Consider the following 17696-nt stretch of genomic DNA (forward strand, 5'->3'; position numbering starts at 1 on the left):
GTTGACACAAGAACTATTTCTAGTGGAGAACCTTAGATATGGGAGCTCAGTTTGGGATATTCCTCATCAGCTAACAGAAAGGGAATTTAAAATAACAACAATAACAACAAAAAAAAAAACCAACAAACAAACAAACAAAAAAACCAAACCCCCCCAAAACAACAAAAAAAACAACAAAAAACCCACAAAAAACCAACAACAACAACAAAAAAAACTACAAAAAACCCACACATCCCATCACACCCCTTACTACACACACAGATTTCACATTCTCCTGACTTGCCAATGTCTAACATTTTTCCAAACTTAAAAGAAGAAAACCAATGAACCAACCAAAAAAACCCCAAACAACCCCAAAACCAAAAAAAATCACATAACTCAAAAAACTACAAACACATTAACCAAAAGCCAAAATAACATTTTTTGTTAACCCAGAAAATTGTATTTTGCCCTTATTTGGAATAGGAGAACATTTAGATATTCCAGTTTGTTTCCTCTACAACTCACACATAGCTTTCCAGCAATCCTCAGAACTGGGATGGGTAGCACAGTACTGGGCTAGTCCTACTGACAGTGGAGAGAGAGGTAAAGAGGCAGGCAGGTATTAAACTGCACACTTTTAATTTTTTTTTAAAAACTTGTGATACTGACCTTTAATGACAGGTGTCTGCAGAAGTGTCCTATTCCACTGTACATTAACACAATCCCCATAAAAGTGTTGGAAAACAGTAAGAATATGACCAATAAGGTCAGGCATAGGAATAGTTATTTTTCTTTAATAGTTATCTTCGTTATTTGGCAGTGACATTTCAATATTAACATACTCTGAAAACATGCATTGTATGCAATAACTTTATTAGGATCAAATAGATATCACAATATAGATTCATCCACTGAGTAGCCATAAATTGGTTACAACAATCATAGAAGAGACTAAGCTGTTTTAAGCTAAGATGCTTTCAACATTACAGCTCATACAATAAGATTATATACTGATACACTTTGATCTAGAAATGCAGATGATCAGTTTTGATTAGTACATTGTGCTTCAGGCTTTCATTTGTGTCAATGCATCCCATATGCTGTAGTGAGGGAGGGCTGAATTTCCCAGGGAGGAATCCAAGCAGGCTACAAGGCTGGCTCTGGCTCTTTCAGGACGAGTTCCTCTGAGCCTGGGTTATTTGGTCAATCCAGTTACATTCTCCATTAGCACCAAGCTAGCGCTCAGAGCAGCAATCTAACAGAGGGATATCTAACAATCTTGAAACAGCACGGACAGAAAGGTTTTCTTCTCATCAAAGGGCATAAAGGAATATTTATGCTTTGTAAGGTCACAACAATACGTGCGGTTTTCATGTTGCCGTGTCAAGCAACAGGGCGTTTCCACATGATTTTGTGTACTGATATCTGCACCTCTGTTATCTTAGTTAAATAAATACCTTTGTAAACATATAACACAGTTACTTGGTCCTTATTCTCCACAGCTCACGTTAAAAGATTCACAAAACATCCATAGAAATAGTGATTTATAGAAGGAATACTTAGCTGAGTTAAATGGAATAAACATTGGTCAGGTACCATAGATACTACTGAATGCCATTTCAAGGAAAAACAGTTTAGTTACAAAGCATTCAGAACTTGGGTAAGCCATATATTCAACTCTGCAAAATATATAAAAGATGCATACTTCTTTTAAACAGACATTTAACAAAATGTAGTGGCAGAAGTCGAGAAGTTCCATTTACACAGTCCAGACATTTGGTAGTATGAAACTGCTTATCCATGCACTAAATTACGGACGGATGACTCAGTTAACTGAAATAATAGTAAAATCTTCTGAAACAAAAAGATATAACCAAAACAAACTCTCTGAAGAGTCACAGACAGGCAGTTCTGAAAATTTAGGTGCAATGTTACATGCATGGATATACAGAATAATCTGTAGAAATCATAGTAAAACACTTCCGTTTTTCACCAAAATGCAGAAGGAAATTCAATTATATTATGCATATTAAATACTACAGACTTGAGGCTACAAAAAGCTTCTACCATCTTAACACATACAAAACTACCATAAAGTTATCTCTACAGTACCTACTACAACAGCAACTCCAGGTCACCGGCGAGGAGCACATCCCCTGTGTCTGGCTAGTCAGGGAAAGAAAGGCCAACTCCAGCCCCCTGGCCACCTCCCATCTGCCAAAAGAGGTGGGCTTAGACCTTCAATGGACATTAAACACTGTGTTGTAGTATGAATTTATGTAGAACCCTTAAAAATCTGGTGCCACTGAAACTTGAGACCTGTTAAACTCTCTACTTGCAAGGGATGCAAGAGCTTGCGCTGCGTGAACCCTAAATTTGATTAGAGAAGGAGGTTGGCCCACTCTGCCCATAGCTCTGGGACTGGCCATATTCACCCACCTGGCCATAGGAGCCTGGCTGGTTGTAGCCACCAGCTGGCCCATAGCTGTCTTGGTTGTAGCCACCTTGGTTGTAGCCCCCGGGCTGCTTCTCCATGGTGTCCGCCGGGTGCCGCTGGCCCGAGGAATGCCAGCCCGTCTCCTTAAACACAAACCAAATATTGCCTGCCCAGAGGATAAAGTTCAAGTAGCCAAAAACCTGGGTGGGAAGAAGAGGAGCTTGTCACCAGCAGCCACAGACTCACAGCTCAACCTAATGTTATGGTCCCCACCATAACATTAGGTCCCAGGGGAAGGCAAAGCTGCTCCCAACCCCTCCTTCCCAAGGACAAGAGGAAATGGCCTCAAGCTGTGCAAGAGGAGGCTCAGATTGGTTATTAGGAAAAATCTCTTCACTGAAACTATTGTCAAGCACTGGAACAGGCTGCCCAGGGAAGTGGTGGGGTCACCGTCTGTGGGGTAAGTGTAGATGTGGCATGTGGAATATGGTTTAGTGCTGGACTTGGTAGTGCTGGCTTAGTAGTTGGACTCCATAATCTTAGAGATCTTTTGTAACCTAAATGATTCTCTGATTCTTCCAATACCCACTGGAAAATTTTCTCAGCTTTGGAGCAAATTCCCAAATTCATCTCCCTTAGCTGTAGCTCACAAGGTGTCTGCTTTGCTTTTGGTTTTCAAAATAAAGGTCAAGTTTTTAGAGGAAAATTTTTTTTTTTTGCTTGAAAACATAATCTAGTTTAAAGAAATTGTGGAAAGATAAAATTGAAAGAAACTAATTAAAAAGAGAGCTCTTAATTGGTCTGGTGGCCTAGGGGATTTTTTGTGTTTGTTTTTCTTTTTTTAACATGCTGAAGTCCAATTTTATGTTAGTTTTTCTGAGGATTTTTAGAAGAATCTGTAAGGCATAAACATTTCCTTCTAAAGTAGCACACAGACCACTTTGCAGAAGAGTTGCAGTGAGTAAGTTGAAAGCAGAGGGGCAACCAATGCACTTGGACAGCCACTCTGCCTTTTCCCCATCCCAACCCTGCACACTCACCCTGCTGCTGCTCCATGGCAGAGCTGCTGTGAGTCACAGCCTGCCTTTCCCTGCAGCAAGACTGCACTTCCAATTAAATCATGTCAGCTAACTGGTTTACACCAGTCAATTTAGGTCAATACACGGCTAAAAGATGAAAATACACTGCAAGGTAAGGGTGAACAGCAGCAATAAAAGTCACTTACAACCGAAGTGTTGAGGCTTGACATAACAGGGCTGCGAACAGGCAAGCATTTGTTGGACTGCTGTTTGCAGGCAGACATCAGCAGCAGCACTTCATCAGGGTCAGTTGCAACCTTTACATCTGACAGTCCTTTAGCCCAAGCAGATGAGCTCACTAGCCACAAGAATGAGAAGACCACTGTCACAATGAAATCCTAAAAGACAAATTAGTTAGAAGCATTATACTGGTGTGTCCATTGGAAAGGAAAAAAATATTAAAAATCACCAGAAAACTGAAAGCTTGTGTCAGAGGAGGGAAATACCAAGAGCTTGTTACTCAGTGGAAGGTTATGTTACTGTCATCATCCACAGAGCTAATTTTCAGAAGTGCTTGACACGCCTAATGGAGCAGAGCCCCTGGGCTGACATTTGCACCTTTGGCCTTGAGGCAAGATTCCCACAAACATGTGGCTGGTACCAAGGATAATGAGCTGCCTTGAAAATGTGGCTGTTCACAGGCTGATGCGTTGGGATGAATTACAAAATAAACATGCCTGTGAAGAAGCTGGGCCCTCCTTAGAGCTGGGTCTTGCCCTGGGTACTCCTACAGACAGTCAGGGTGGGTTTCCAATAGGAAGTGTTTCTGTCTTAGGGAAAACCTGAAATTGGCTAATCCTCAGGTACCAGATGAGGAGTTTTCTCACCAGCCACAGGTAAGGCCAAATGTCCCTGCTGCATAAGCCATGCAGCCACTAATTACCATGAGTGAGCAAGTAAACAGCAAGACTTGCCAAGCAGAGACTCCTCCTTGGCCTGGTAAAGCACTGGTTCTTAATTCCCCATGAAAATAGGGGAGAAGGTGGGGTGGTCCCTCCAGGTTCCAGCAGCTCGGCTCTGATCCACTCTGCTCACTTTCCCCTTGAAAGACTCTCGGGAGCACGCACAGGCATAAACTTCTCCTTGTCTTAGCCAGAACAAGTGGCCAAGTGACACTGTTGTGTGTGGGTTTGGGGGGAAAGGAGGGAGGAGGTGTGATTTTTCAAGCTTTCTTGTGTCTTGCTAAAACAGAAGAGCCTTTCTGCTGTCATATTTCATCCCATCTGTCAGCCCACAACAGATGGCAGAGGTGCCAAAGTCTAACATACCACTAACTGCATCGCTGCGTCTTGATATCCCACCTCCCATGGGGCTGCTTCCCCTTCCCCCTTGCAAAATAAAGGTGTGCATGGAAGGAAGGGAAAACACTCATTAAGAACCCAGCATTTCAGGTTGCTTCTCAAAGCAATAAGCAATCCCTAGGAAACACCGTTCTCATGTACAAGCACAGCTGGCATTTGGGGAAGGAGCTCTCCGCGGCACCCCAGGGGTGCAGGGCGCAAGCCCCGCCACGACGGACGAGGCACCAGTCAATAAAGGGAGCCTTGAACAAAGCATGTCTCCACTGACACAGATGGGATTAAATTAACTGTGCTTGGATGCTTTCCCAAAGGATACATCCTCTTTTAACAATTTGTTTTCTGCAGGCCTGTGTCTGCCACCGAGCTCTGAGTTCCTCTGACCTCCTTCGCGCTGCCCAACTGGGCTCTCTTGAAGAGCGCGAAGCCCAGGAGCTGACAACTCCCTTAACACCCAAAGAGACTCCGTGTGGGCAGATGCATGTAGCCCAGAGTAATTCTTCTTCTCAGGGAGATTTCCAGCAAAAGAAATTACTGTATCTCATATGTCTTAGCAGTGAATGAGAAAGAGATTCCTAGAGGCAACGGTTCAATTGCAAACTTTCCCTAAAAATTCCAGCTGGTAGAAACACGAGATGTCTGCTGAGCTGTGGATGATGATGGGAGATGCTCTTTATTTGCTGTGAGGTTTGACATGCTATCAACCCAGATGCCAACAAGGCCCCATGCAGTTTTGGACTGACACAAGAGATGGGGACAGAGCAGAGTTTTGGGGAATGTATTTTCCAAATGCCAAGCAACCCTCTCCCAAAGCCACCACATTTGAAGCAAACTAAACCCAGCTCTGTAATCAGTGCACTGGCAGTGTCAATTAAAGAAATGCATAACAGCAGGTAGAAATTTGATGCAAACAGAGACAAACTGACTAAAACTAATGCAACACAGGAGATCAAACTTGCTAAAAAGAGAGAAATTTTAAAAGCAAACAAAGTTCTTGAAGCAGGTGACAGCAGCAGGGGTACAGACCTGCTGTTGAGCTTACAGGCCCTGACCCCATGTTGGAGAGGCTCATTGCACAAATTACTGCATCTGCATGATGCACTCTGACTGCTGGTATGTCCTGGGCTGTAAGTCCTTCCAGATCATCCCATGGCACTGTGCAGCTGAGGGGATGGCCCTAAAGGCATTAAGTATTTCATGTAATTTCTCAGGTCTTGTCTTTCCCATCACACACCACGTTCCCAGCCTTCTCCTGACTTCCTCTGCTCCCCTGGGCCAGGGTGTTCACAAAGTCTAAAACCCTGCCCTCTGTGCTACAAATTCCCCTATTTCAGAGCAGGTCAGAGCCTTGGGGTTCTTGCTCCTGGGATGTCAGGATCAGTTCTTGTATAGAGGAGCTCCCAAAAACTGTAAAGTCTGGCTGGGTATAAGAAACACACCGAACCAGAAGTGAAAGATGGCACAGTGGGACTCAAAGAGGAAACCATGCAGCCTGGCCAACAGCTGGCAACAGCTGGCCAAGGAGGCAGGACAGCTAATGGAACACTGGGATTTTTTCAGTAGGTGCTCTCATCAGGGCTACATGGCTTTTTCTGCCTCCTTTGTACAATGCAAGGACCAAAATGGATGATTCTATGCCTAGAGTGAACTTGCATCTTCCTATTTGTGTTGAATCTTTGAGAACCTTCAGCTTTGGCTGGAACCTGAACCTCTCTTGTTTTCAAGTGGGTTTGCATTCCTGGCTGAACATTTTCACAGCTCTGGGTGGAACAGAGTTACAAGATAATGACATGCTGAAAATAAAAGTGAATTTCAAGCTAAGCTGTTCTGTGGCTTAATGTCTATCTGGGGAATTTCTCCTTGGTAATTAAGGCCAGAGTGCCTGCATACTAAAACATACTAAAACAAATCTTGCATTTCAATGTTTAATATCCCTATACCATGGGTGAGTCTTTTTTTCCTTTAGAACAAAATATTTTTTTGTAGTTGCTCTCTTAAAATGATGTCCAGATCTCTTGAGTGTGTATTGTTGTATGATTACACTCCTAATTACCAAGTTTCTCTCTCAGATCTCAGCTGAAATACTTTGCTCTGCCTACAGATGCCTTTGGGAAAGAAGGAAAACACGAACATGTAAAGAAAGGCAAAAACTGAAATTTAAAATACTCCGAATACACAAGGAGGGACTTTTTAAGATCCTGAAGTATGTGCAAAAAGAAAAAAAAAATCTTGCTGCCTTTTTCAAGTTGAAACTTGTTATTACTGAGTTTGCCAAAAATGCCTACTTGGAACAATTTTATATATTACACATTTTAGAATAGAACTGTGAATGCCTTTTCTTTTTATAACAATTGAAATATTCCTCCTTGCTATCAAGCTACTCACTTTGCAAAATGCCCCTCTTTGAAAGGGGCAGTCACTTACAGTCACTTAAGTCTCCTGAGCACAGTTTTGGATTGCCCAGTGCCTGGCACTACCTCACCCAGCCAAGAGTCTCACTCAGAAAGGGGACATGTTTCATCTGCTCCAAGCTGGTCAGTGGCTTTGTCAGCCCCTGAAGGCTGTGACACACATGTCCCTGCGTGCACTCTGTGCCCTGCTCTCCCTCCCAGCCAAGTCTGCCAGCATGGGCTTGGGCTGTCATGGCTGGAAACAGGCAAAGCCTCAGCTCCGGCCTGGCCAGAGCGCTCCTGGCATCCCTCCTGCCTCACAGAGCTGCAGCTGCTGCCTTGTAACTGACTTCCATGCAGGGCTCATGCTACAAAACCTTCCATTTGTGAAAACCCTGTCACACATTCACAGCCTCCAAGGGAGCAGCTCCTCAAACGCTGAGGTCCACGAACCCTCCCTAGTCAGAGCCTGTCTAGCACTGCCAACAGGCTTCATGGCCAGCCACGCAGCAACAGAGGGAGATTTCTTTACCCAGCAGAGGCAAACCACTCAGAGGATTTGCTTTCACAGTCACAACCACCCTGAAATTGAAGAAGCACCCCAGCAAGAGGCAGAGCCCTGGTCCCGGCCGGGCAAGCGGCCAGCAGCAGATTGCCGCAGGCAGCAAACGCCTTCCCACGGTGGCATTTTAGCTCTTTTTTGGTTTGAACCAGGTCCCACCCCAGATTTTCTGCCGAATGAAGCTTTGAAAGAATTACATGCTTCTTGCAATAGCGTAAGGCCTTGCAAGCTTGCTTCACAGGGAAGTGCAGAGCCTTTTGGGAGGCACCAGCATGTACAGCAAGGTCACCCTGGCTCGTGCTTTAAAAGGAGATGACAAGAGCAGGCTGAAACAGCTCTTTGAAATGCAAAGAAATACTCAGGTTCTTCCTAATTTCATTTTTCAACTGTAAAGGATTCAGTCTTTGTTTTTATAGATGGCTCTTTATTCCTTTCCTGTCTATTTTTTAGACAACTGGACACTGGTGAGGAAGCACAACATGTTTAACCAAAGAGGTGTCCAAAGAGCAGACCTGGGTGTACTTAACTCACTCTATCTGCAACATATGTAAGGAACCAAATGCCTTTCTGCATAATGTGATTATTCATGGGACTCCAGATGCAAAGGAAAGATCTCATCTTCTTAAGATATAAGCATCTTTATGCACCATAAGAATGAGATTAGCAAGTAATCACCATAAAAATGAAATATCTCTTTTCAGGGCTATGTCAGTCACCTTTCTTGGTTGAATAATTTTATGCTTTTATATTAATTGACTGGAATATTAATTGATTTACATTTATACATGAATGCATGTGGTTCCTCATGGCCAAGCTATAACTTCCCAGAGACAAACCTGAAGGCATACAGGGTTGTCAGCATGTGGATTTTAAATGGAACACATATGGGGTAAAGAAACCATAGGAAAAGTAAGACGCCTGAGTGATGGGGACTGATACACATTGACTGTGACTATTCTTTCTTTTCTGAGAGACATATGGAAGCATCCTATGCCTGATCCCCTACAATTTCAGCACAGCTGGGTTGGTTACTCTCTGCTTGCGAGAAGCTCCAAATGCACAGACCTGAAGCAGAGCATCAACACAGGGGCTGGGCTGGCAGCCCCAGGGTGCAGCTCATCTCTGCTCTCACCACAAACCAGCAGTGCCTCCCCAGGTATGTGGTGTCACACAAGTGGGAACCAGCTTAGGCTGGTTGGTCTGAGAGATGGGGATGTACTGAAAACTGGTGGCGTTTTGTACGTGGCATTCTTTAAGTCACCACCTCCAATTAATTTCTTTTAAAAGTTTCTGTCTCTTGAGCACTAATCAGTCACTTGAGAAGCAGCCTTGCCCTCATTGTACCCACCAAGGTGAGACCCCAGCTCCTCACTGCACACATGCACCATGTGGGAGTTCACAGTGGAATGAAAATCACAGCTGTGGTTTGCAGAGCTCAGAAACACACAGCATGTTTCTGTGAGGAAATGAATCCCTGGTAACCTCTCCTGTTCCTTCAGAAACTGGGAATCCAAGGTCCTCCCTTAGGTTCATCTATCTGTATGAACCCCTCAGAGGATCCCTCAGGGAGCCAGCAAGGGAAGCAGAGGCTGCAGAGTGCAAGGACACATCATTCCCTGTGGGAAAGAATGAGAAACAAAACCAGGGCCCTGTATGACCAAAAGGAAGACTTTTATCCCCAAAACCTGACAGGCAACATTAGCAACAGAAATGGTTTACTGCATAGTGAATAAACACACCCCTCCCATCCAAACAGAGAGAGAGCAGTTATCTGCTTCTCCCACTGGAAATATTTCCTTGCTATCATGCCTCACTCCACACTGAATGCTAAAATATTTTTCCACAGTTAAAGTGATGCTTTGCTGAGATCTCAGCACATGCAGTTAATTTCCCTGTATCTGTATAAACAAAGTAAACTTGAAACATTTGTGACTGAAATTTTCCCTGCAAGTTTCTTGTGACTTAATGGTCATTAAATTCCTTATAATCATATCTTCTGCACCCAGTCAGGCTTCTGCAATTTGGTAATGCATTGATGGCGACTGCCTGTGCAGGGGCCTTTTGAAAAATATTATAAAATTTCAAGTGAAAGGGGTTTTTTCCTCTCTTGACTTCTCCTGTCATACTCATTTTTCAAATCCTGAAAATTTGTCGGGAGAAAAAGGCAGCTCTGCAAGAGTGCTGTTTAAAGGCAGATGTCATCCCAGACTGAGAAAATATGAAGCCAAGAGGAAGTACAAGGCTTAAAACAGGAATGGTTTTAACCATGAAATTGTGATCAGGCACTGCAGGATTGATCAAACTATCACCTTGAAACTCTTCACAAAGAGAGAAAAACTGGTATTCTGGACAAGGTGCCTGATGCACTGATGATGATGCACCTGCCTGGTGATGAAACAGAACGAGGGCTGCTCTGCCTCCTGCACCAATGTGTGCTGCACCACAGATTTCTGCAGCACTTTTCTTTGGAAGGAACAATCTCAGGGATGAGACATACTCACACATCTGATCTGATATACATCAGCTCGGAGCAGCATCTGCCTGGAGCTGGAGGATACATTGCCTGACTCCTTCACAGAGCATGTGACATCCCTTAGGTGAGCACTGCAGCCCTGAGAAGCTGCTTTTCACTCCAAGTTTTCTTTTTCCTTGACCACTGAATTCCTCCAGGCTACAGCTGCCAGCCTTTTCTCTGCCTGTGCTCTGCATTTTCCCTACAACTCCACTGCACAGAGGGACCCCCACCTGTCCTCAGCCAGGCTGTGGTGCTGCAATCATTGCACTGGACAATGTCCAGGGACGCTAGCAAGGATGTGCTCCAGGCAAAAAAGGTTCTTTTTTTCTAAAAATGCCAAATAAAATGGAGCTTGCAGTGCGCAGGATTTGCAGAGCATTTGGCTGGGGAAGATGGGACTCTCCTCCTGTCAGGCATAACCTGACCACAACCCTCAGCCACTCCCAGAACCACTCACCAGCAGGAGCTGCTTTTGCTGTACAACAAACTCAAAAGGATCTTTATATTCTGAAAAAATAAGGTCATATAGCCTTGGTTTAAATACTGTGAAATTGCAAACAGAGGCTTTGGTGACAGACACTGGTTAAATTTAACGTGTAGATTCAATTACAATCCATTACACAGAACAAATTAAGCCAATGTGATGTTGATGCTGTAGCAAATTGTGCCATGCATCCTGTGACAGACACAACTGCAGCAGCTGTTTCAGGAAAGTCCTGGACAAAGGCAAGTGGCCACATCATGATGTGACATATTAATACCATTGTTTCTCTTTCCTTTTTCTGTTACTACAGAGGATAATGTGGTTGGTCAAAAGTAAGAATTATTTTCCGCAAGAAAATTAAGATGGAAGAATTCTGTAACAAATCCTTTGATGAGACAGTTTGAAATGAGATCTCACTAGATACCAAGAAGAAGCAAGACACTATTTATTTACTTCTTCTGCAGGGACCCCTTTATTTTGCCTGTTCTTTGTCTCCTCTGTGAGGATTTCCTTACATTTCCACAACATTTTCTAGGATAGGAAAGGTCCCAGTGTGTTGGTTTGGCACAGCCTGGTTTTTGGTAGCAGGAGAGGACCACAGGAGTGGCTTCTGTGAGAAGCTGCTGGAAGCTTCCACCCTGTCCAACAGAGCCAATCTGTGATGATCTTCTCTTTCCTTTCTTCCCTACCAATGAAGTTCTACTATCACAGGGCTGAGATCCCAATCCTGCGATTACTCAGCTACATGTTCGTTATTTGTGTGATCATCACCACTGTGGGAATTAGGAGAGAAGCACAGAATTTCACAAGTACATACAGGACTAAACTCTTCCTGCACAGAGCCTGCATTACCTTTGATGTTAAAACATTACATCACCATTAAGACAAAAAAGCAGGTGAATGCAGAGATGCTTTGGGCAGGACACCTGAATCTCCCAGACCATGCCAAAACCTCAACAACCAAGAAAGCAAGAGGTGAAGACTACACCTGAAAACACTGAAAAGGCTGCAAACACTTACAATTAAAGGCCCTCTGTTGTTCTCACGGTACTTGTTCTGGAAGAAGATGTAAACCACAGTGGCAGCCAGCGAGTAGAGGAAGGCGAAGACCGCGATGGTGACGAAGAACTCCGCCGAGGAGGAGAAGTCCCCAATCAAGGCGAGCGTTTCCCGGCGCTTGCCTTCACAAGTGGGAGCCTCAAAATTCACTTGATGCAACCTGGAAAACATCCATCCCATAGAGCAGCAGGTGAAGCACAGAAAATGGGAACTGTTATCTGATTAAAGGTGAATACATTTGCTCTGTCTCGTTCCTGACGCACATTGATCCCTGGGAATAACGGGCAGCTGTGGGCCGAGCCCTGCGAGTGCCAAGGTGAGACTGAGCACATGAATACATCTTTTGAGCAATCCCAGAGAAAAGTTTATGTTCCAGTGGTTTGGTACAACCTTCCCCGTCCTCTCTGGGGTTTTGCCATGGCAACAACTGAAAAAGGATAACATGAGAAACAATTTGATTCTCAGATTCTTACAGTCCAGGCAGCAGAAAACAGTCTCATCCTCAGTACTAAGCCCATGGAATACCTGTGTTTGGATGTTCAGAAATTCCTTGCGTCAAATTGTCTGGTGCAGAGCTACCTGTGGCTGTTAGCCCATAGGGCTGCAAGCCACACAGTGCTTCTACATTAAAGGCTTTTAAAATCAAGCTGCAGGAGAAATACACAACTTTGATCAAAGAAAAAGTCTGCATGCCCTGGTTTGAGCAACCTAAGCCCTAACTTTATACTCATGACTGTTTATCAGTGACTGAGCTAATAGATTTATAGTTCTGTCTGGAAGCTCCTGTGACAGACATTTTTCTGCAATAACTTTAATTTCTAATTCAGAAAAAGAAAGAGAATCCATGGAGGGGTCTTTTGGCAGGTCCTGTTGCATGGCTCAGATTCACACTGGGGACATGGAGCCCAATGAGGGATCATGTTGTTCTGCCCTGCACAGGCTGAGTGAAGGGGACGAAGCCAGCAGCAATTAAAGACCTGATGATCTGGTGCTGAGAAAGGATTAGGCCTTCTGGGAGACATTCCTCTGCTCGAGGGCAATTAATGTGTGCAACAGCAAGCCAATGGTTGCAGCAGCCATAACTATATTTGGCTAAATAAAAAGTTAATTCCCCAGATGGAAACAAAGTACCCGCAGCAGAAATCACAAGATGGATTAATGGTCATTGGAGGATTGGATGACTTTTTGCTTTTGCTGGTCCTGATTAAATGTACCCAAACATGTAGGCAGAACCTTTTCTTCAGTGGTTGATGAATAACACCAGTTATTTGCCTCAGAGGTTTTATTCCCTGTCATTGTAGTAGTGGTGGGATGAAAACAAAAACCAAGTCTGCCCAGATTGCAGAGATGAGTAGTGGCTGAATCTCCTTTCCAGTGTAAAGCCAGCAAAGCCTGATGAAATCTGAACACATGAGAGAGATCCTAATGCCAATGATCCTGACTTCACTGGCTTTATAGCAGGGCTTTCTTCCCCTCCCCAGGAGCCCTGAAACACAGACTGGACAACATGTGGTGCTGAAAGTAGCAGCTCAAAGTCCTGTGCATACCAAAGAGGAAATAACTTAGGGAATATTTCTATCAACCACCCCTGCCCCTCTGACTGTCCACTGTCAACACAGCCCAGTCTCATCATCAACAACCACCAGCCTTTACAAAACATGGTAAAGCAACTGGGACCATTTTCATTTTCTAGTCTCTGTTTTCCTGACTGCACCTTAGTTCTGAATCATAAGCCAGAAAAAAATGTTCATATATTAACACCCCATTTGTACCTTCCCAGCAGTGCTTTTGTGGCCAGGCACCTGTCAGGGATACGAGATCACAGAAACCTTCCTCCATCAAGTTATTTTTATTCACTTGCTTTTCCTTTTAGATTTCCTTGGTCTCTAAGAGGATGTGCAGTAATTGGTGCCTCTTGTGGCCACCTCACCTCTGTCAAAACAGCCGAAATCTCTGTTGTGCAAAGGCCCCCAAAATAGACCATGATTCAGACCTGGGAAGAGAAGCTGTGACAGGAAAGAGAAGTGAGGGAGCCAAGCCCTGCGGTGCTTAGGGTGGATGCTGACTGTACATGATACATCTGAAAAGTTTAAGGCAGGGGAGGATCACTGACAGAAAATCCAGTTTCACTAATCAAAGCCTTTTTGATCTGGAATGGCATCTCCAAGAGAAAGCTCTGATTTTTCCCCAGTGATGTTGCTGAGTCAGCCTTTCTGGGGGCAGGATGGCTTGGTGATGACTCACAAAACATTAATTGCCTCCACCTCTCACTTTTGATACAATTCTACCTGTTCTGTCTCTTACTTCCTCTGACTTCTTCTTCTTTCATCTTCTCTTTTCTTTACACCCCACCTTTTCCTTCAAGTCATCCTTGGCCAGTGTCCTCCTTCTGAGGCTTTTCCAATTTCCAGCACCACCCCTCCATTCCACCTTTGACTCTCTATTTGCTAAACAAAATCAGGAGCCCCAAGAGTGACCCTTTGCAATCACACCCTTTGCACTTTGTTAACATTTGTTAGGCTGCATTAACAGGAACGATTTTCACTGATTGATGGGCAATGCAAATAAGGAACACAACAGTAATGAATTTACTTAATTAGGGAAAACTTTCTCCCTGTAAGTTCCTCCAGGGGTTTTTTCTAGGCTTTTTTTTTTGTTTTTTTTTTTTGTCTTGTACTGCACTGAGTATTGCTATTAATTCAGAAATAAAGCTCCTGACTTTGGAATGTGACCTTGCATCCCAACACTCAGCAGAGCTGCACTAAGGTCATCCCCGCTGCCCATTGTTACCAGCACCATCCTTTTGTTAACAGCAACTGCCATGGCCAAGCCATCCAGGCCCAAATTCCCCCAGATTCACTTCAGCCTGAAGTCCACCAAAGGCAGTCAAGTTTCCCTGATGAAGTCACAGTAATTAAGGGCTTCTGAGGCTTCTTCCACCACTTGGCAAACTTTCCATTGCCGTGGGAAATATGATGACAAGACAGCTGTATTGTCTAGCTTGACAAGATCAAAGGAGGGCAGGAATGTTTTACAGTGAAAAAGGGGATTTTTACATTGTTCCACAGCAGCGAAGTGCAGTTACATTTTCAGATGCTAATTACCCCTGCTCTGAAAAGAATACATGAAGCCAGACACATTGAACAAAGCTACAGCTGGTACATGTACGTGGGGGAGCAAAAGTTGTGCTCTCTCCATGTGAACATGAAGTTCCCTTTTCTTCCTGAGCTTCCTCAGTACAATATTGAAGCCACAGCTTTCTTTTAATCATGGCCCTCTGTTTTTTTTTGAGCAGCTTAATTCCCCTGATGAGCCTTGAGCATGAAAATTATCAGAGCCAACTTCCCCAAGACCTGTCTCACTCCACCAGCAGAAGGGTGAGTGATCTAATATTGTCTGATTCACCCCCTTCAACAATGCACACGGGGATTAGACTTGAAGCCAAGAGAACACACAATTAACACAAGAATGTGCTCAAATGTTATTGATGAACCAGCATAGATTTCCTCTCATGGGCTCCGATTAGTGTGTGGATTAATAAATAGCAGATAAAGTTCTGCCTCCAAAAATTCTCAATGAGGGTTAGTGTTTCTCCATTCCTTTAGCACAATCTAGTGAAAAACAGGCAAAAAAAAAAAAAAGCTCTGTTTTGGCAGGTTGTCCTATTTTCTGAAAATAGCATCTTGTAATCCACCCTCCAACTTGTCTACAACATGCTGGAATAAAATCTGCAACACCCACACACGTGCTTGCAAGAACCCAGAGATCCATTATCTTTTCATTGGGCTGTATTTCCCCCCAACTTCTTTCTGGAACTCTAACTGTCAATTGTCTTTATTGTCTGCAAATCCCTGAGAGAAATAAATCACTAGAAATGAGTTATTGCAGTAGTGCTTGTGGAGGGGTTTCTTGGGAAATGTTTATCTTGGCTGATAATCTCCAAAATGAGGGGAAAATGAAATTTCAAAATACAGTAGCGAAATGCTGACATGCACAGAGCCCCTCCGCAAGTCAAACTGCTCTGCTGAGGCACAAAAACGTGACAAGGGTTTACATCTTCCTTTCTCTAGGATACAGAGTAAAGGCATTTCTTTTAGTTAGCCCTGGAAACACTGGAGTTCCCTCATTTCAGAGGACTGTGCTGGCATGCTTTGACACCAGTGCTCCAGCCAGCCAGTCCCTGGGCAGATGTACCTTTTTGAGGCACCAAATATGGATTTTTTTGTAGGCTTAGTGGAAGAATACAAATAGATGGAAGCCTTTCTTCACACAACAGAGCTCACCATTCCTGTAAAACTTCTCTAGAGATATTACCTACATTTAGAAAAGTCATCTCTAATAGTTAGGTTAAAGCAGAAATCTGTCTGCAAATGAAAAGTCTTTTCTTTAAGGTAACTGGGGTCCACTGACTCTTCCAACACTCTTCCCAGCCTACTCTTCTCACTGCAAAGAACACTTTCCCCAGTGCTGGGCATTCCAGAATGTTTGGCATTAAATCCTGGCTATCTGCAAAGCTGCTCACCCAGCAGGGAACAGACTTCCTTCCAGGCTTCAGGAGGATGGATGGAGTGAGCTCTGCATTCTCATCCTCCTCCTCCTCCCAGATCTGCTCTGCAAGGACAAACTCCTGAGGGGGGGGACCCTGCAGCATCAAAACCATGACCCAGCAATTCCCATAGGATCTGAACCTTTGCACCCAGGAGCTGCTGAAGTTAGTCTCAGGCAGAGAGCCTATTTGAACACCTTGAACAATTGAGCACCTTGAAGCCATTAATGCTGAAGTTCTCTCCAGCCCTTCAAAGTCAAATAGCTGAGATGTTATTCAAGCCCTGGACAACTGTGGGAATGAGATGGGGTTTGCCCCTCAGCAGGACAGCAGCTACCACGGAGGTGACTGCTCCCTGGCTCCTTTGCACCTTGTGCTATTCTGGCAAAATCAGAGGTTTTTACCCTTTTGCCAACAATGATAAGACTGTTTCTCACCTCAAGCTGCTCTCCAACAGCTCTTTTCCTCATGAAGAAATTACCTTACTCAAGTATTCCCATCCTTACCTTTACATTGCCCATCTGCCATGACACACATCTCAGTGCTGCCTGCGCATACCACAGCCTTTCAAAACTGAGATGTTTATCCATCCATCCTTCCTAACTACCCCAGCAGTTTTCCATACCTCACTCTACCAGCTGCCCCAAAAAACAACACCCTTCCAGACTCCTCAGCACCCAAAGGTGCCCTCAGTACCCTCCTCCCCTACACAGCAGCAGCACATTCGTTTCCACCACATACCTGCCCCTAAAAAAATCTGTTCATTTTATCTGGAGACAGAAAGCAAAATTAAAATTCGCCATCTGACTCAGCAATCCAAGCCTTGTCTTTTGTTTCTTTCTTTTCTGGAAGAAGAAGGAATAGAGTTGGCTGATCAAAGAGTATTTGAAAATATTTCACTTTGAACTTCTGTCCGCTCAATAAATCCTCTCCATTTATTACCAAAAAATGAATTCCAAAGCCCACATCACTCTAGAATTATTCAACACCACCAGTCATTTCACACAAATACATGTATCATCTTGCAAACATTTATTCCTAGCTCCTATCCTGGACATTTGAACATCCTAAAGATCTCCCCTTTGTCACAGCTGATTTTAGTGGCTTATACCCATCCAAATCCATGTCCAGAGCAGCAGGATCAAAAAAAAAACCCCAGAAGTTGCTGCTGGGAAGCTACACCAGGAAAGCTGTAGCAACCAACCCTCTTTCCTGGTTTATGTCCAGTCAAAATAATAAAAAATATTTCCCTCCTAATACTTTCAATTTCCTAGCTTGCCAGGTTGCCAGCCCTCTCTAGCACAGAGCTGTGCTGCAGATGTTTGGCCAGCACTATTTCCCTAC

The 17696-nt window shown here is 44.0% G+C and overlaps 1 protein-coding gene across 2 annotated transcripts in view; it reads right to left on the reverse strand.

Moving 5' to 3' along the window:
- Window positions 1–834: 834 nt before the first annotated feature.
- SYNPR (synaptoporin) overlaps window positions 835–17696 on the reverse strand; it is an 85335-nt gene continuing 68473 nt past the window's right edge. For both annotated transcript variants that reach the window (XM_031056373.1, XM_005420189.2), the window contains exons 3-5: window positions 11768–11966; window positions 3645–3836; window positions 835–2619 (exon numbers count right to left, since the gene is read on the reverse strand). In XM_031056373.1, the coding sequence (XP_030912233.1) occupies window positions 2353–2619; window positions 3645–3836; window positions 11768–11966 (658 nt within the window). In that variant the 3' untranslated portion in view covers window positions 835–2352. The remainder of the gene's footprint in view (window positions 2620–3644; window positions 3837–11767; window positions 11967–17696) is intronic.

Source organism: Geospiza fortis, unplaced genomic scaffold (assembly GCF_000277835.1).
Source record: "Geospiza fortis unplaced genomic scaffold, GeoFor_1.0 scaffold70, whole genome shotgun sequence".
Lineage (NCBI taxonomy): Eukaryota > Metazoa > Chordata > Aves > Passeriformes > Thraupidae > Geospiza > Geospiza fortis.